The sequence below is a fragment of the Schistocerca piceifrons genome, chromosome 2, assembly GCF_021461385.2.
Source record: "Schistocerca piceifrons isolate TAMUIC-IGC-003096 chromosome 2, iqSchPice1.1, whole genome shotgun sequence".
NCBI classification, from domain to species: Eukaryota; Metazoa; Arthropoda; class Insecta; order Orthoptera; family Acrididae; genus Schistocerca; species Schistocerca piceifrons.
Genome location: NC_060139.1, coordinates 691,791,306 through 691,810,497, shown reverse-complemented (window position 1 = coordinate 691,810,497; position 19,192 = coordinate 691,791,306). Strand labels below are relative to the sequence as shown.

Here is a 19,192-nt window from a genome sequence, read left to right as displayed (position 1 = left end):
ATTATTTCTCGGAAATTATTTTTCAATATCCATTTTAAGCTCATGGCACAGCGTGGTAATGCTAACGCTTTGTCCAGGCTGCCCATGGGTCCCGTTACGGAGTTTGATAGGGATAGGGTTTGTTTTAAGATTGACAATGCCTTAGAAACAGTGTTGCTAGAATTTTCCATCACTGCCAAGGAATTAGCAGTAGCCACAAGTTGTCACACCAGTTCAAACAGGATGGTCTGCAGAGCTCCCTAAGGATGTCCATCAAGATTTCGACCTTATTTCCGCATGAAAGAGTGGCATAGTAAATGTCAGGGAGTGTTCTTGCTTACAACAGAGGATAAGTGCTGCGTTGTAGTACCACCTTTACTTAGATGTGTATTGAGGCAGTATCAAGCCTGTGTACAGAACCAAATGACTCCTCCACAGAAGTTTTCACTGTGGCCTCAATCGTGGGATAAAGTACACGTGGATTTTTCCAGTCCTTTTCTTGGGGAAATGTGGTTGATAATGGTGGATGCTGTTTTCCAACTTTGCATATATAGTATGCATGAGTACCACACCAGCAACATTCACCATTGGGTGTTCGTGACCATATTTGCAGTAGGGGGTGCACCAACCATGCTGGGCTCTGATAATGGCCCCCCAGTTTATCACATCCGAGTTTCAGGCATTCTGTTGTCACAATGGTATCCAGTACCTGACCTCTGCACCCTTCCATCCAGCATCCAAGTTAGAGGCAGAGTGGATGGTCAGGACATTTAAGACCCAAATGAGGAAAGCAGTGAGTGCAAATCATGTTGGTGGATGATGCTCTCTTGCACTACTTAGCCGTGTACAATACCATCTCTGTAAATGTGAGTAGTCTGGCGGAGCTTCAGTATGGCCAGTGCCCGAGAGATGTTAGATCTCTTGCAACATACTCCCTGCCCTCAGCAGTCATGTTCCCATGATTCCGGAATAGTATGTTGGTTTAGGCTTGTGTAGTTGTGTGTGAGCTGGGGTGGATGGGAGGAGTGATAATCCAACACAGTGATCAGCAACTTTTTGAGGTCACAGTCGGAGACAGTATGTGTAGGAGACACAGAAATGAATTAAGAGTGTGACATGAGCATAGCCAGCAGTACCCTAGGGAGAAAATTTTGGGGCCTATAACATACATGACTGATGATAATATTTCCCCCTCAGCATATAAGTGCAGGCGCCGCCGCCACCACCACCACCACCACCACAACCACCACCACCACCATCATGATTACTTAATTTCATGGTAGTGTTCATCTTTCACATTGCAGGGAGAGCAACCAAAGGGGGTTGAGTCAATCCCTGCTACATCACCTCCACATCCCATTGAACACATCGGAAAAGACTTGCCTTATTTTGAGCCACCCTTAGCCTCGGCTGCCACATCTGAAGATAATGACATCTAAATGGGACCACTGGCTAGGCTTCCAGTCTCCCCCCCCCCCCCCCCCCCCCCCTTTCTCCCCAATTGTTTAAGACACAGACCTAGGCACTGTTGTACTTACAGCCCATTACAGGGGGAGGGATTTGGCATCCATTCCTGCCAATAATGCCATGGCAACAAAGGACACAGAACCAACAATGCTGCTAGCCAGCAAATGGTTATGATGGCTTCAAACATGGTGCGCCCATGCTGTTTGTGTTGGAAGGAGCATCTGGTGTCAGGCGAGAAGGTAGAAGGCTGCTGCTGATTTGGTTCTCTTGTGTGTTCGCTAGTTCAGAAGCCAGACCTGCTAACATTCTGCTACACATAGACAGTTGCTTGTTTAGGGATCTTTCTTTCTCACAGTTTGCTCTCTTTGTCATATTACATGTGCTATTGACATTTCTGGTATGTGTACAGCTTCGATTGGTTTAGTTCTTCAGACATCAGAACACTTGCCATTGTCAACTTGGTACAGCGGAACATAGTGCAGTGTATTTGTCAAGATTGTGAGTTTAAATTAGGCTGGTGCATAAGTTCATTGCGTTTTTGTTTTGCATGTTGGTATCCCAGTTGCTGTAGGCTTATTTAGCAATTGTAATTTTTTATTTTTAGTGCACTGTTGCTATTTGAGTTTATATATTATTATTTCGAGATAGTGAGTGGAGCTGTGGATGCTAGGAAATGGAGTGCCAAGTGGAGAAATTGGAACATTGCCGACATATTATTCTGTTTGTGTTCAGTAGAGGGGTGACAGCAGCAGAGGCAGCCAGAAACATTTGTGCCATGTATGGGGATTATGCCATTGGACAGAACAAGGCAAGAAAATGATTTTCTCATGTTAAGGAGGATTGTTTTGACATTAGTGACTCTCCACGTTTGATGAAGATTGTTTAAATGCATTAATCAAAATGATCCAAGTCATTGTACTTGAGAACTGCCAGATGTGATGAACTGTGATCATTCCACTGCCATGCAACATTTGCATGCAGTGGGGAAAGTTCAAAAATTGGGTTTGTGGGTACTGCATACTTTAAGCCAAAAACCACAAAAATCAGCAGTTGGCCACATGTGCGTCTTTGCTTGCACATCATCAATTGATTCGTGAACAATGCTGACCATGCCTGTCCTGCATTGTTATTGGTGACGAGAAATTGTGTCTCTGTGCTAACATAAGGAAAAGAAGGGAATGGTTAAACTCAAACAAAGCACCAACTCCCTGTATGAAGATCTGCCTACATCCACAAAAGATAACATTATGCATCTGTTAGGACAGGGACAGTGTGGTGTACTGTGGTTTGCTTCCCAAGGTGTAATCATCACTGCTGATATTTACTGTTGACAACTGAGACATCTTGCAGATGGAATCCAAGAACTTTGATGAGGAAGACTGGATGAAGTGATGGTGCTCTGTGATAATTTCTGCTCACATTCTGCTAGACTGACAAAACACACTATACAGGAGTTGGGTTGGGAAGTCATTCCGCACCCACTTTCTTCACCTGATCTTGCGCCCTCAGATTTTAACCTTTTCTGCTTGCTATTGAACAACCTTCAAGGAAGTTCCTTTCTGGATGAAAATGTGCTCCATTCGTGGCTTGATGGGTTCTTTGCCTCGGACACACGATTTCTACAGATGTGGAATCAAAAAGTTACCCCAGCATTAGCAGAGCGTTGTAAATAGTGAAGACAATATATTATGGATGACTGAAGTCTTTGAAATGTGTATCTGTTGTACTTAATGAACATACGGAAAAACACTGTGAACTTGTGCACCAACCTAATACTTTAAAACCATACTACAGGAACAAGTTGCAAAAGTATTGGCGTATCTTGTGGGGGCTACATGTGCAGATGGGGATGGCTGACCAGAAAGAAGGGGCTGGGAGATGATAAAGTGGGAGAGGATGTCGGCAGAGAGTGCGAGGGAGGGTGAGGCCGGCAGAGAGTGCGAGGGAGGGTGTGAGGCCGGCAGAGAGTGCGAGGGAGGGTGTGAGGCCGGCAGAGAGTGCGAGGGAGGGTGTGAGGCCGGCAGAGAGTGCGATGGAGGGTGTGAGGGCGGCAGAGAGTGCGAGGGAGGGTGTGAGGGCGGCAGAGAGTGCGAGGGAGGGTGTGAGGGCGGCAGAGAGTGCGAGGGAGGGTGTGAGGGCGGCAGAGAGTGCGAGGGAGGGTGTGAGGGCGGCAGAGAGTGCGAGGGAGGGTGTGAGGGCGCAGAGAGTGCGAGGGAGGGTGTGAGGGCGGCAGAGAGTGCGAGGGAGGGTGTGAGGGCGGCAGAGAGTGCGAGGGAGGGTGTGAGGGCGGCAGAGAGTGCGAGGGAGGGTGTGAGGGCGGCAGAGAGTGCGAGGGAGGGTGTGAGGGCGGCAGAGAGTGCGAGGGAGGGTGTGAGGGCGGCAGAGAGTGCGAGGGAGGGTGTGAGGGCGGCAGAGAGTGCGAGAGAGAATGAGGTGGACAGAGGAGCGATAGATTGAGCAGAGGGGGTGGGGGGGAGGGGGAGAGGTGGCCATAGAGGTTGGGGGGGGGGCAGGAGATAGGTGGAATGTATCTGTTGAACAAGTATATGAATGAAGGTGTGAGGAAAAGACTGGATGGCTTGCCCATTTCTTTAGATTTGGTTCTTGCCATCATTTTCTTCCTGGGGTTTCACATTGCCTTGAGTCCTCTGTCATTTTATGGATGGTGGATGCGTATTTACTTGCAACTTTCAAGCCGGAAGATAAGGACAATTTATTATTTATCCTCATGGAGATCTATTCATTATTTAAGGTCCATAGTCCTTACAGGTGAATGGACACTGCAACACTCTGAAATAGTCAAGTTAGGTTAGTTCTAATTGTAAACTTCGTATCTTCTTTTGGACCTCCTGTTCTTCATGTGAAGATGTGAATTTGTGGTCACTAAACTACTTGTGACTGAATGTGTAATAAATTAATTTCTGGCAGCTGCTGCACTTTTGTCAGTTGAGTGAAATTCATAGTAGAAAAGAGGACACTGTTCCAAGATCAGTTGTTCACAATTTATGAAGATATGATATTAGTGAGTCACAGATGACTTATCCAGTGTTAAACAACTAAAATTTTTATAGCTGGAGAATGTAATTATTATTTTTCATACTTTTCAGTTTGATGAGTTTGTAATAATTTCGAAGTTCAGGGTTGTAAATAAATAATTGTTCTTCAAATAAAAACTGTGATCTCTCTAACATTTTTTCCCACAATTATTTTGTATCAGTTTTTTGAATGTGGGATACGTATATCGACTCCAATCTGAACTGAGAACACAGGCTATGTACACTCCTGGAAATGGAAAAAAGAACACATTGACACCGGTGTGTCAGACCCACCATACTTGCTCCGGACACTGCGAGAGGGCTGTACAAGCAATGATCACACGCACGGCACAGCGGACACACCAGGAACCGCGGTGTTGGCCGTCGAATGGCGCTAGCTGCGCAGCATTTGTGCACCGCCGCCGTCAGTGTCAGCCAGTTTGCCATGGCATACGGAGCTCCATCGCAGTCTTTAACACTGGTAGCATGCCGCGACAGTGTGGACGTGAACCGTATGTGCAGTTGACGGACTTTGAGCGTGGGCGTAAAGTGGGCATGCGGGAGGGCGGGTGGACGTACCGCCGAATTGCTCAACAAGTGGAGCGTGAGGTCTCCACAGTACATCGATGTTGTCGCCAGTGGTCGGCGGAAGGTGCACGTGCCCGTCGACCTGGGACCAGACCGCAGCGACGCACGGATGCACGCCAAGACCGTAGGATCCTACGCAGTGCCGTAGGGGACCGCACCGCCACTTCCCAGCAAATTAGGGACACTGTTGCTCCTGGGGTATCGGCGAGGACCATTCGCAACCGTCTCTATGAAGCTGGGCTACAGTCCCGCACACCGTTAGGCCGTCTTCCGCTCACGCCCCAACATCGTGCAGCCCGCCTCCAGTGGTGTCGCGACAGGCGTGAATGGAGGGACGAATGGAGACGTGTCGTCTTCAGTGATGAGAGTCGCTTCTGCCTTGGTGCCAATGATGGTCGTATGCGTGTTTGGCGCCGTGCAGGTGAGCGCCACAATCAGGACTGCATACGACCGAGGCACACAGGGCCAACAGCCGGCATCATGGTGTGGGGAGCGATCTCCTACACTGGCCGTACACCACTGGTGATCGTCGAGGGGACACTGAATAGTGCACGGTACATCCAAACCGTCATCGGACCCATCGTTCTACCATTCCTAGACCGGCAAGGGAACTTGCTGTTCCAACAGGACAATGCACGTCCGCATGTATCCCGTGCCACCCAACGTGCTCTAGAAGGTGTAAGTCAACTACCCTGGCCAGCAAGATCTCCGGATCTGTCCCCCATTGAGCATGTTTGGGACTGGATGAAGCGTCGTCTCACGCGGTCTGCACGTCCAGCACGAACGCTGGTCCAACTGCGGCGCCAGGTGGAAATGGCATGGCAAGCCGTTCCACAGGACTACATCCAGCATCTCTACGATCGTCTCCATGGGAGAATAGCAGCCTGCATTGCTGCGAAAGGTGGATATACACTGTACTAGTGCCGACATTGTGCATGCTCTGTTGCCTGTGTCTATGTGCCTGTGGTTCTGTCAGTGTGATCATGTGATGTATCTGACCCCAGGAATGTGTCAATAAAGTTTCCCCTTCCTGGGACAATGAATCCACGGTGTTCTTATTTCAATTTCCAGGAGTGTATATTGGCTGAATCTTAATAGAGATTACTCAGTTCATTCGATAGTAACAGACTGCTTCAGTTGTGTTTCAACTGCAAAACCAAACTGAGCATTTTCATTATGTTGATTGCAGAGTTCAGTAACAATGCTTTTTTTGTTTAACTTATTTTGTTATTGTAATAAAGTATAAACAAGGCTCTTGGCATTGTGGATCCCGTCTTCTTGTGGTCTCTGGTCATTGACTAATACATTGACTGGCACTATAAAACACTGTGTTAATAAAGGAAAGCAAAACTGTATTGTCATAATCTCATAAACTCCATGTGAAACAGAAAAGAAACCGAACTGTGTGAATATTCTGAAATAAAACTGATGTAAATACATTGTAATATAAATTTATAAACATTTACTTGATGTTGCTCAAATGGAAAAGAAATCAGTGCTACCACCAAAATTTCTGATGCCACATTGGACATGTTATAACAATTACTAACTCTTCATGTGTTTCAACGATGGAAATTCCTGTAAGAAATAGGTCAGGTGCAAGTAGGACTTGCCCTCTGAGGGTTCAGTACACACTTATGTGTATAGACAGTTCATCCATCCTGCAAATCGAGATTCTCAATGGTTGCCTGTTATCCAGATTCTTACTGGAAAGATATTGGTCCCAGGAATTCTAAGACTTTTGTGAATGTTTTAATTTTAAGGTTCAAGTTGGATAATGGATGACAACAGAAATAATTTTTATGGGAAGTATTTACAAATTAACAATTTTTGAATTTTTTCCTTTACTTTTACTTTGTACCTTTGCTTCTAGCCAAATTTTACGATTCTAAGTCAGTGGGAAGCACACTATAGGGTTTGATGAGTGAATTTGTCAGTATCAAAATGTGACGTAAGTGGCCGTATTTTTTGATTGCACTGACTTATCTCACATTTATTATACCACTAAGGAACTATAGACCTTAGTATGTGATGTAAATTTCATCTTAATAAGTGATCCCATTCCTGAGAAAAAGTATTTTTAATGGTTGGACAGAAAGACAGACAGACAGACAGACGTACGGACAACATAGTGACCTTGCATGGTTTCCGTTTTTACTGATGTACAGAACCGAAATAAAGGAAAGGTAATCACTTACCTATAACTGACTGATGTGTGGAACATAGAAACACTCAACAGAATACAATATTTACAGTAGCTTTCGAGCTCTTGCTCATTCTCTAGGAAATGGGCACACATTCACCCACTGTGTCTTACTGCATCTGCTGGTATGAGCATTTGGGCATTTGTCTGGTTGTGTGTGTGAATGTGAATGTGTGTACTTGTGCTAGAGAAAAAACAAGAACTTGAAAGCTCGTGTAAATACTGTATTCTTTTGAATGTTCCTATGCACCACACATCAGTCAGCTATAGGTAAGTGGTGGCCTTTCCTTTATTTTATGAATTCTTTGTGTTTTGAGGGAGGTACCAATGTCAGCTACTGTTGGCACTGAAATGATTCAGTGGCCAGTTTTAACTGCTTCAGCATGTCTGAGCATGCTTTCTGTACAATCCAAATTCTCAACTTAGTGCACACTACTAAGTAGTATCTCTATTCATGCCTCATTTGCTTGCAGTGTTCACTGTATTCCTGCAGGAGGTTCAGACCCTATTGTGCATTCGCATGTCCGTCAGAACAGCATTTGTCTGTTTCAGTGGACTCTCCTGCTGGAAAGACACTTCGAATACCTATCTGATGGTCAAAACGTTAAGATTTCCTAAATTCCTAAGGGCAAATGCCAGGTTGGTTCATTTGAAAACGACCAGATTAGTTATCCTTACCCAATCCAAGTTGGTGCTTCGTGGATTAATGGGTCCATCAGTGATAGGGCATTAAACACTGTCTTCCTTCTTCATATGACTCCTTCATGCTATTTCAATTTTTCTGCTGAGGATTATATATGTCTGTATTGTTACAGAAGCTGCAATATTGTGAAATGCAATGTGATCATAATTTTGATGCTGTTGATTAAGAGTTGGCTCACTGGTTTTTAAACTTTGCAGCTCACAGGTAGTTAATAATATTTATGTGCTTAAAGATGAAGTGCTTGTTGATTGTATTACAGTGTGTATCTAAGAATGTAGTAAATGTAAAAGTAAAAAGTTTTATCCGTCATGTTTGGTGTAAATATACTTCTCTACGTTTAATTAGTGCCATTTTTAATTGTTTCAGAGGAAGACAGGTCATGGGTGAACTTCGTAGTAAATGGTGGTAAGAATTTAACTGCTGGTGTTGGACTGGAGTCACAACTGTTTCTTACTGTTGAAAATATGACCAATAGAAGACTTAAATGTCGAATGAAACTTCATAAAATAAATTCTCAAAATGTGGCACTTGATAGTAACAATCCTGCAGCACACATTAATTTTCCATCAAGAGAGGCAATAATAAATCCCAAAACAAAAAAAGAAGCAAAGGTGATTGTTATGAGCAAGATCATTTGTAATTGCTTAAAACTGTGTGTGTGTGTGTGTGTGTGTGTGTGTGTGTGTGTGTGTGTGTTTAAATATTGAGGAAGAAATCGGAATTCACCATCTTACTGCTGTTTACTTTTCTTTTTTTGTCATGTAGATAGTGCTGGCCATAAGATTCCAGCAACTTAGTAGTGGCGAAAGTTTCTCAACGTCGTGGTGCCCTACACAAGGACTGATATTAAAAAATATATACATCCTTTTAAAATGTGATTGGTTGCTGTTTGTACTTTCAGTAAAAGGCGTCTATGTTTTCCTCAGCAATAATCTCATTGTGTGAACTTTCAGTACAGTATCAGTGATAACATTATCAAATGTTTGGATTCTTTCAGTTGTGCATACTTTTTTCCCTCCAGAACAGGCTATTTAGAAGCTACAATAGACTCTCGCTAGTCCAGCCCTCAGTAGTCCGACCTCTCAGTAATCCGGCACACATCCAATAACACATACACAATGAATTATCGTGCGCAACAATACTTAGTGAAACAGCACTTTACATACTGTATTTGAAATTGTAGCTTTCTTTACAATTCGGAATCACATCTTCTAAAAGGAAACACGTTACTCTAGACCTCAAGCAGAAACTCGAAATTTTGGATAAGTTAAAACGAGGTTCTTCACAGAAAGCCATTGGTGCTGAGTTCAGTGTTGGACGAGCAACTATTTATGACATCAAAAAGAAAGAAAATGTTATTCGACAGTACTCAACACAAATGGATAGTGAGTTGAGAAAATGGAAGGTTATGTGAAAGAGTGAGAATGAAGAACTGGACGTAGCTGTTTATAGATGGTCATACAAGAATGCAGTAAAGGAATTCCATTCAGTCGCCCGATTATAAAGGAAAAAGCAGCTGCATTTAACAACCAAGTTGGTGGTAGTAACTTGTTTGCAGCGAGTGAATGCTGGCTATCGAACTGGAAAAAAGGCTCGGCATTCGACAGCTGACTGTCACTGGGGAAAGTTGCGCAGCTAATGATAAGGATGCTGATGAGTTTGAAAGATACAGAAAATAATAGAGGAAGTAGATTTAAGTGCTGATGCCTTGAATAATGCTGATGAAACATGACTCTCTTAAAAGATGCTTCCTTGAAATACATTAGCTGCCAAGGATGAGAAGGAAGCTCGTGGTTACAAGCAACAGAAATGGCGTGTAACATTAGTGGCATGTTGTAATGCAAATGGGATTCATAAACAACCACTAACCGTGATTGGAAAATCCCAACATCCACGTTGTTTTTGACACACTGACATAAGTCTTCTAAGAGAGCAGTGTTGTGCTCAGATGAAAGTGTGGATGGACAGACAAATATTCTATCGGTGGTTCCATGAAACGTTTGTACCAGCAGTAGAAAAGAGCTAAAGAAGAAAAGGTGTCCACTAAAAGCTATCCTTATAATTGACAATCCTCCTAGTCATCCTTCAGATGTTTTTCTAAAGTCTGTTGGTGTACATGTATAAGCACTCTTTCTCCCACCCAGTGTGACAGCCATAATTCAGCCCATGGATCAAGGAATTTTGGAATCAATTAAATGTCATTTTTGACATTCACTTCTTGTCTCCTAGCTGAATGAAAGTGAAAAAAAAAAAAAAAAAAAACTCTAGTGAGACTATGCTGAAGGTGTAGAAAGCAATTAATATACGAGATGTTGTTTTCCAAGCAGCTGAAACATGGGATAAAGTGGAGAGTCCTACCATAAAGAAGAGCTGGAGAAAATCGTGGCCATCCATTGATACCAAGTTGGATCCAGTAGTGAGTGACAGCGATGAACCAGTCAGTATGGAATTATCAATTACTTAGTAGAGTGACATATTTCACAAACTTCCAGAAGGAGAAGAAATTGACAATGAAGATGTTACTAAGTGGCTGAATGAGGAAAACTGTGATATGGAGCAAACTTTAACAGATGAAGAAATAATCAAAAGCTTGCAAGAAAGTAATGATGAAAGTGATGATGAAGAGGACACAGGAGGAGAGAGCATGAAGGTTTCTCACACTGCTGGTGCTACAGCTGCGGAGGTCTTCCTGGAGTACATTATGCAACAACCAGATACCAATGTAAGGCTTGTAAAGCGGTTGCGTGATAAAGCATACCATCATTGTGATAGTTAAAAATTAGGACATGTTCCCCCCCCCTCCCTATCCCCTTCTCCATCTCCTCCCTCCCTACTCGTGTCCCCCTCCCTCCCTACTCGTCCCTCTCCCTCCCTACTCGTCCCCCTCCCTCCCTACTCGTCCCCCTCCCTCCCTACTCGTCCCCCTCCCTCCTACTCGTCCCCCTCCCTCCCTACTCGTCCCCCTCCCGCCCTACTCGTCCCCCTCCCGCCCTACTCGTCCCCCTCCCGCCCTACTCGTCCCCCTCCCGCCCTACTCGTCCCCCTCCCGCCCTACTCGTCCCCCTCCCGCCATACTCGTCCCCCTCCCGCCCTACTCGTCCCCCTCCCGCCCTACTCGTCCCCCTCCCGCCCTACTCGTCCCCCTCCCGCCCTACTCGTCCCCCTCCCGCCCTACTCGTCCCCCTCCCGCCCTACTCGTCCCCCTCCCCGCCCTACTCGTCCCCCCTCCCGCCCTACTCGTCCCCCTCCCTCCCTACTCGTCCCCCTCACCCCCTGCCCCCTCCTCGACCACCTCCCCCCTGCCCCCTCCTCGACCACCTCCCCCCTGCCCCCTCCTCGACCACCTCCCCCCTGCCCCCTCCTCGACCACCAGCCCCTCCGTCCCCTCCTCACCTCCTTCCCCCGCCTCGACCTCCTCACCCCCTCCAACCCCGCTCCTCGACCTCCTCACCCCCTCCAACCCCCCTCCTCGACCTCCTCACCCCCTCCAACTCCCCTCCCCGACCTCCTCACCCCCTCCAACTCCCCTCCCCGACCTCCTCACCCCCTCCAACCCACCTCCCCGACCTCCTCACCCCCTCCAACCCCCCTCCCCGACCTCCTCACCCCCTCCAACCCCCCTCCCCGACCTCCTCCATCTCCCACCCCCCTCCTCGACCTCTCCCCCCTCCATCCCCGACCTCTCCCCGCTCCTCCCCCTCCATCCCCGACCTCTCCCATCCCCGACCTCTCCCCCCTCCTCCATCCCCGACCTCTCCCATCCCCGACCACTCCCCCCTCCTCCATCCCCGACCTCTCCCCCCTCCTCCATCCCCGACCTCTCCCATCCCCGACCACTCCCCCCTCCTCCATCCCCGACCTCTCCCATCCCCGACCACTCCCCCTCCTCCCCCTCCATCCCCGACCTCTCCCCCTCCTCCCCCTCCATCCCCGACCTCTCCCCCTCCTCCCCCTCCATCCCCGACCTCTCCCCCCTCCTCCCCCTCCATCCCCGACCTCTCCACCCTCCTCCCCCTCCATCCCCGACCTCTCCACCCTCCTCCCCCTCCATCCCCGACCTCTCCACCCTCCTCCCCCTCCATCCCCGACCTCTCCCCCCTCCTCCCCCTCCATCCCCGACCTCTCCCCCCTCCTCCCCCTCCATCCCCGACCTCTCCCCCCTCCTCCCCCTCCATCCCCGACCTCTCCCCCCTCCTCCCCCTCCATCCCCGACCTCTCCCCCCTCCTCCCCCTCCATCCCCGACCTCTCCCCCCTCCTCCCCCTCCATCCCCGACCTCTCCCCCCCTCCTCCCCCTCCATCCCCGACCTCTCCCCCCCTCCTCCCCCTCCATCCCCGACCTCTCCCCCCTCCATCCCCGACCTCTCCCCCCTCCTCCCCCTCCATCCCCGACCTCTCCCCCCTCCTCCCCCTCCATCCCCGACCTCTCCCCCCTCCTCCTCCTCCATCCCCGACCTCTCCCCCCTCCTCCTCCTCCATCCCCGACCTCTCCCCCCTCCTCCTCCTCCATCCCCGACCTCTCCCCCCTCCTCCTCCTCCATCCCCGACCTCTCCCCCCCTCCTCCTCCTCCATCCCCGACCTCTCCCCCCTCCTCCTCCTCCATCCCCGACCTCTCCCCCCTCCTCCTCCTCCATCCCCGACCTCTCCCCCCTCCTCCTCCTCCATCCCCGACCTCTCCCCCCTCCTCCTCCTCCATCCCCGACCTCTCCCCCCTCCTCCTCCTCCATCCCCGACCTCTCCCCCCCTCCTCCTCCTCCATCCCCGACCTCTCCCCCCTCCTCCTCCTCCATCCCCGACCTCTCCCCCCCTCCTCCTCCTCCATCCCCGACCTCTCCCCCTTCCTCCCCCTCCATCCCCGACCTCTCCCCCCTCCTCCCCCTCCATCCCCGACCTCTCCCCCCTCCCCCCCTCCATCCCCGACCTCTCCCCCCTCCCCCCCACCATCCCCGACCTCTCCCCCCTCCCCCCCTCCTCCCCGGCCTCTCCCCCCTCCTCCATCCCCGGCCTCTCCCCTCTCCCCCCCTCCATCCCCGGCCTCTCCCCCCATCCCCGACCTCTCCCCCCTCCATCCCCGACCTCTCCCCCCCATCCCGACCTCCCCCTCCATCCCCGACCTCTCCCCCCTCCTCCCCCACCATCCCCGACCGCTCCCCCCTCCATCCCCGACCTCTCCCCCTCCATCCCCCCTCCTCCCCCTCCATCCCCCTTCCTCCCCCTCCATCCCCGACCTCTCCCCCCTCCCCTCCCCCAACCCCTCCCCCCGTCGACCGCCCTCTCCCTTCCCCCCCTCGACCGCCCTCTCCCTTCCCCCCCTCGACCGCCCTCTCCCCTTCCCCCCTCTCCCCTTCCCCCTCTCCCCTTCCCCCCCTCGACCGCCCTCTCCCCTTCCCCCCTCTCCCCTTCCCCCTCTCCCCTTCCCCCTCTCCCCTTCCCCCCCTCGACCGCCAGCCCCCCCCGCTCCCGTCTCGACCGCCCCACCCCTCGCACCCGTCTCGGCCGCCCCCCCCCCTCGCACCCGTCTCGGCCGGCCCCCCCCTCGCACCCGTCTCGGCCGGCCCCCCCCTCGCTACCGTCCCGACCGCCCCCCCCCCCTCGCTCCCGTCTCGACCGCCCCCCCCCCCCCCCCCCCCCCCCGCTCCCGTCTCCACCACTCTGTCACCTGCTCTCGCCCCTGTAGTGGCTTCCTTCAACTTGATAACCATAAACTATATCCAAATTCTGTTACAGATATTAGGTTCACTTGTAAAAAAAACTAGATGTCAAGAGTCTCTTGTGTGTCTGAATGGCATGTGTCTCTCTTACGCTGACGAAGGTGGCGGCCAAACTCTTTAGGTAAATGTATTTTAATTGTGCTCGTCTTCAACTTGATGATTCTTCTTTCTGGAAAGTAGCAATCTGTGTTTTCCTACATTGTCAAGTAGTTACTGTGTTATGTATAAACTTTGACAGCACTGTAACAAAGCTTAGGAGTTACTCTCTCTTCACAGAAATGGCCTTTAAAGTTGAATAATGTACTGGCCCATACTGCTTAAAGACTGTAACATAATTATTTATGTGATGTATGTCTTCAGCTGCTTTCACATAGGACTATTCTTTGCAGGTATGCTTCATCCTGTGTGCTGCAGGGCCCCTAAGAATTACTGTGAATGTTTTCCTTGAAGACATGGCAACAAAGGAAACACAACAAAAATATAGGAAGTTTAATATTATTGGTGAACTACCAAAGGTATCACAGGATACTAATATTTTTATAGTGACGAAAACTGTATATTATGTGCACCATTCTTCACTGCTAACTATTTTTTATTTCATTTCATGGGACTAATGTAGTTTTATTTACTTCATTGGTTATCTTCTTTGCTAATAAAATGCCCCCCCCCCCCTCCCCACCCTCCCATGAACCATGGACTTTGCCATTGGTGGGGAGGCTTGCGTGCCTCAGCGATACAGATATCCGTACCGTAGGTGCAACCACAACGGAGGGGTATCTGTTGAGAGGCCAGACAAACGTCTGGTTCCCGAAGAGGGGCAGCACCCTTTTAAGTAGTTGCAGGGGCAACAGTCTGAATGATTGACTGATCTGGCCTTGTAACACTAACCAAAACGGCCTTGCTGTGCTGGTACTGCGAACGCCTGAAAGCAAGGGGAAACTACAGGCGTAATTTTTCCCGAGGTCATGCAGCCTTACTGTATGGTTAAATGATGATGGCATCCTCTTGGGTAAAATATTCTGGAGGTAAAATAGTCTCCGGGCGGGGACTACTGAGGTGGATGTTGTCATCAGGAGAAAGAAAACTGGCATTCTACGGATCGGAGTGTAGAATTTAAAAAGGGAAATGGATAGGTTAAAGTTAGATAAAGTATGAATTAGTGAAGTTCGGTGGCAGGACGAACAAGACTATTGGTCAGGTCACTACAGGGTTATAAACACAAAATCAATAGGGGTAATGCAGGAGTAGGTTTAATAATGAATAGGAAAATAGGAATGCGGGTAAACTACTACAAACAGCATAGTGAACGCATTATAGTGGCCAAGATAGATACGAAGCCCACATCTACCACAGTAGTACAAGTTTATTTGCCAACTAGCTCTGCAGATGATGAAGAAATTGATGAAATGTAAGATGAGATAAAAGAAATTATTCAGGTAGTGAAGGGAGACGAAAATTTAATAGTCGTGGGTGACTGGAATTCGAGAGTAGGAAAAGGGAGAGAAGGAAACATGGTAGGTGAATACTGATTGGGGGTAAGAAAGGAAAGAGGGAGCCGTCTGGTAGAATTTTGCACAGAGCATAACTTAATCATAGCCAACATTCGGTTCAAGAATCATAAAAGAAGGTTGTATACATGGAAGAATCCTGGAGATACTGAAGAGTTTCAGATAGATTATATAATGGTAAGACAGAGATTAAGGAACCATGTTTTAAATTGTAATACATTTCCAGGGGCGGATGTGGACTCTGACCACAATCTATTGGTTATGAACTGTAGATTAAAACTGAAAAAGGTTGTAATTTGACGAGATGGAACCTGGATAAACTGAAAGAACCAGAGGTTGTAGAGAGCTTCAGGGAGCACTGGCGAAAAACGGTTTCCATGTAATGTATGCTTAACAGAAGACTAATAACTGCAATGGGTAGAATAAACTATGGGGAACTCCATAAATTATTCAGTATTGTCCTCTGCATACTTTCAGTAAATGAAACAAACTCATTTGGTACATAATGAAATCTGTAATGGCTAATTATACCCCCAACCCCCCTCTGCCCTTCTCCTCATAGAATTTCAGCCTTGACAGCTGGTATTTGCGATATTGGTGATTTTTGTTTTGTGGGCAGTATGGTGTGGTCCAAGGTGTAATTCTGTGCCTAAAGTAAGTCTCCTCTTCCAATGCTGGAGACCATCATCAGGTGCTATAATGATTCTAAAGAAGCTCAAGAACAGCAAGTTGAATTGCTTACATGCATTCGATATGACTGCTGCCTAAGGCCAGTATTACACTATCATATTTCTTTGTCAAAGTTGTTGTTGTTGTTGTTGTTGTCATTGTGGTCTTCAGTCCTGAGACTGGTTTGATGCAGCTCTCCATGCTACTCTATCCTGTGCAAGCTTCCTCATCTCCCAGTACCTACTGCAACCTACATCCTTCTGAATCTGCTTAGTGTATTCATCTCCTGGTCTCCCTCTACGATTTTCACCCTACATGCTGCCTTCCAGTACTAAATTGGTGATCCCTTGATGCCTCAAAATATGTCCTACCAACCAATCCCTTCTTCTAGTCAAGTTGTGCCACAAACTTCTCTTCTCCCCAATTCTATTCAACACTCCCTCATTAGTTATGTGATCTACCCATCTAATCTTCAGCATTCTTCTGTAGCACCACATTTCGAAAGCTTCTATTCTCTTCTTGTCCAAACTATTTATCGTCCACGTTTCACTTCCATACAGGGCTACATTCCATACAAATACTTTGACACGACTTCCTGACACTTAAATCTATACTCAATGTTAACAAATTTCTCTTCTTCAGAAACGCTTTCCTTGCCATTGCTAGTCTACATTTTACATCCTCGCTACTTTGACCATCATCAGTTATTTTGCTCCCCAAATAGCAAAACTCCTTTACTACTTTAAGTGTCTCATTTCCTAATCTAATTCCCTCGGCATCATCCGATTTAATTCGACTACATTCCATTATCCTCGTTTTGCTTTTGTTGATGTTCATCTTATACCCTCCTTTCAAGACACTGTCCATTCCGTTCAACTGCTCTTCCAAGTCCTTTGCTGTCTCTGACAGAATTACAATGTCATCAGCGAACCTCAAAGTTTTTATTTCTTCTCCGTGGATTTTAATACCTACTCCGAATTTTTCTTTTGTTTCCTTTACTGCTTGCTCAATACACAGATTGAATAACATCGGGGAGAGGCTACAACCCTGTCTCACTCCCTTCCCAACCAGTGCTTCCCTTTCATGTCCCTTGACTCTTATAACTGCCATCTGGTTTCTATACAAATTGTAAATAGCCTTTCACTACCTGTCTTAAACCCCTGCCACCTTCAAAATTTGAAAGAGAGTATTCCAGTCAACATTGTCAAAAGCTTTCTCTAAGTCTGCAGATGCTAGAAACATAGGTTTGTCTTTCCTTAATCTCTCTTCTAACGAAAGTTGTAGGGTCAGTATTGTCTCATGTGTGCCAATGTTTCTATGGAATCCAAACTGATCTTCCCCGAGGTCGCCTTCTATCAGTTTTCCATTCGTATGTAAAGAATTCGTGTTAGTATTTTTCAGCTGTGAATTATTAAACTGATAGTTCGGTAATTTTCACATGGCTCATATACCTTGCTCACCAAATGTGAGAGTTTTGTCAGGTCTGGCTCTCCCAAGGCTGTCAGTAGTTCTAATGGAATGTTGTCTACTCTCAGGGCCTTGTTTCGACTCAGGTCTTTCAGTGCTCTGTCGAACTCTTCAGGCAGTATCTTATCCCCCATTTAATCGTCGTCTAAATCCTCTTCCATTTCCATAAAATTGTCCTCAAGTACACTGCCCTTGTATAGACCCTCTATATACTCCTTCCACCTTTTTGCTTCCCCTTCTTTGCTTAGAACTGGGTTTCCATCTGAGCTCTTGATATTCATAAAAGTGGTTTTCTTTTCTCCGAAGGTCTCTTTCATATTTCTGTAGGCAGTATCTATCTTACACCCTAGTGAGATAAGCCTCTACATCCTTACATTTGTCCTCTAGGCATCCCTGCTTAGCCATTTTGCACTTCCTGTCGATCTCATTCTTGAGACGTTTGTATTCCTTTTTGCGTGCTTCATTTACTGCACTTATATATTTTCTCCTTTCATCAATTAAATTCAATATCTCTTCTGTTACCCAAGGATTTCTATTAGCACTCGTCTTTTTATCTACTTGATCCTCTGCTACCTTCACTATTTCATCTCTCAAAGCAACGCATTCTTCTTCTACTGTATTTCATTCCCCTATTCTTGTCAATCGTTCCCTAATGGTCTCCCTGAAGCTCTCTAAAACCTCTGGTTCTTTCAATTTATCCAGGTTCCGTCTCCTCAAATTCCCACCTTTTTCCAGTTTCTTTTGTTTTAATCTACTGTTCATATCCAATAGATTGTGGTCAGAGTCTGCATCTGCCCCTGGAAATGTCTTACAATTTAAAACCTGGTTCCTAAATCTCTGTCTTACCATTATATAATCTGTCTGATACTTTCTAGTATCTCCAGGCTTCTTTCATGTGTACAACCTTCTTTTATGATTCTTGAACCAAGTGTTAGCTATGATTAAGTTATGCTCTGTGCAAAATTCTACCAGACGGATTCCTCTTTCCTTTCTTACCCCCAGTCTGTATTCACCTACCATGTTTCCTTCTCTCCCTTTTCCTACTCTCGAAATCCAGTCACCCATGACTATTAAATTTTCATCTCCCTTCACTACCTGAATAATTTCTTTTATCTCATCTTACATTTCATCAATTTCTTCATCATCTGCAGAGCTAGTTGGCAAATAAACTTGTACTACTGTGGTAGACGTGGGCTTCGTATCTATCTTGGCCACTATAATGCGTTCACTATGCTGTTTGTAGTAGTTTACCCGCATTCCTATTTTCCTATTCATTATTAAACCTACTACTGCATTACCCCTATCGATTTTGTGTTTATAACCCTGTAATGACCTGACCAGAAGTCTTGTTCGTCCTGCCACCGAACTTCACTAATTCCCACTGTATCTAACTTTAACCTATCCATTTCCCTTTTTAAATTTTGTAACCTACCTGCCCTATTATAGGATCTGACATTCTACGCTCCGATCCGTAGAATGCCAGTTTTCTTTCTCCTGATGACAACATCCTCCTCAGTAGTCCCCGCCCGGAGATCCGAATGGGGGACTATTTTACCTCCAGAATATTTTACCCAAGAGGACGCCATCATCATTTAACCATACAGTAAGGCTGCATGCCCTCGGGAAGATTTATGGCTGTAGTTTCCCCTTGCTTTCAGCCATTTGCAGTACCAGTATAGCAAGGCCGTTTTGGTTAGTGTTACAAGACCAGTTCGGTCAATCGTCCAGACTGTTGCCCCTGCATTTACTGAAAAAGGCTGCTGCCCCTCCTCAGGAATCACACATTTGTGTGGCCTCTCAACAGATACCCCTCCTCTGTGATTGCACCTACGGTACTGCTATCTGTATTGCTGAGGCACGCA

General features: G+C 47.3%; 1 protein-coding gene across 1 annotated transcript in view; it reads left to right on the top strand.

Annotated features, from left to right (window-relative positions):
• Positions 1-19,192, top strand: part of LOC124776375 — a 352,178-nt gene that overhangs the window by 217,544 nt on the left and 115,442 nt on the right. The window contains exons 10-11 of the mRNA XM_047251339.1: positions 8,342-8,586; positions 14,076-14,201. Coding sequence (XP_047107295.1) covers positions 8,342-8,586; positions 14,076-14,201 — 371 coding nt within the window. The remainder of the gene's footprint in view (positions 1-8,341; positions 8,587-14,075; positions 14,202-19,192) is intronic.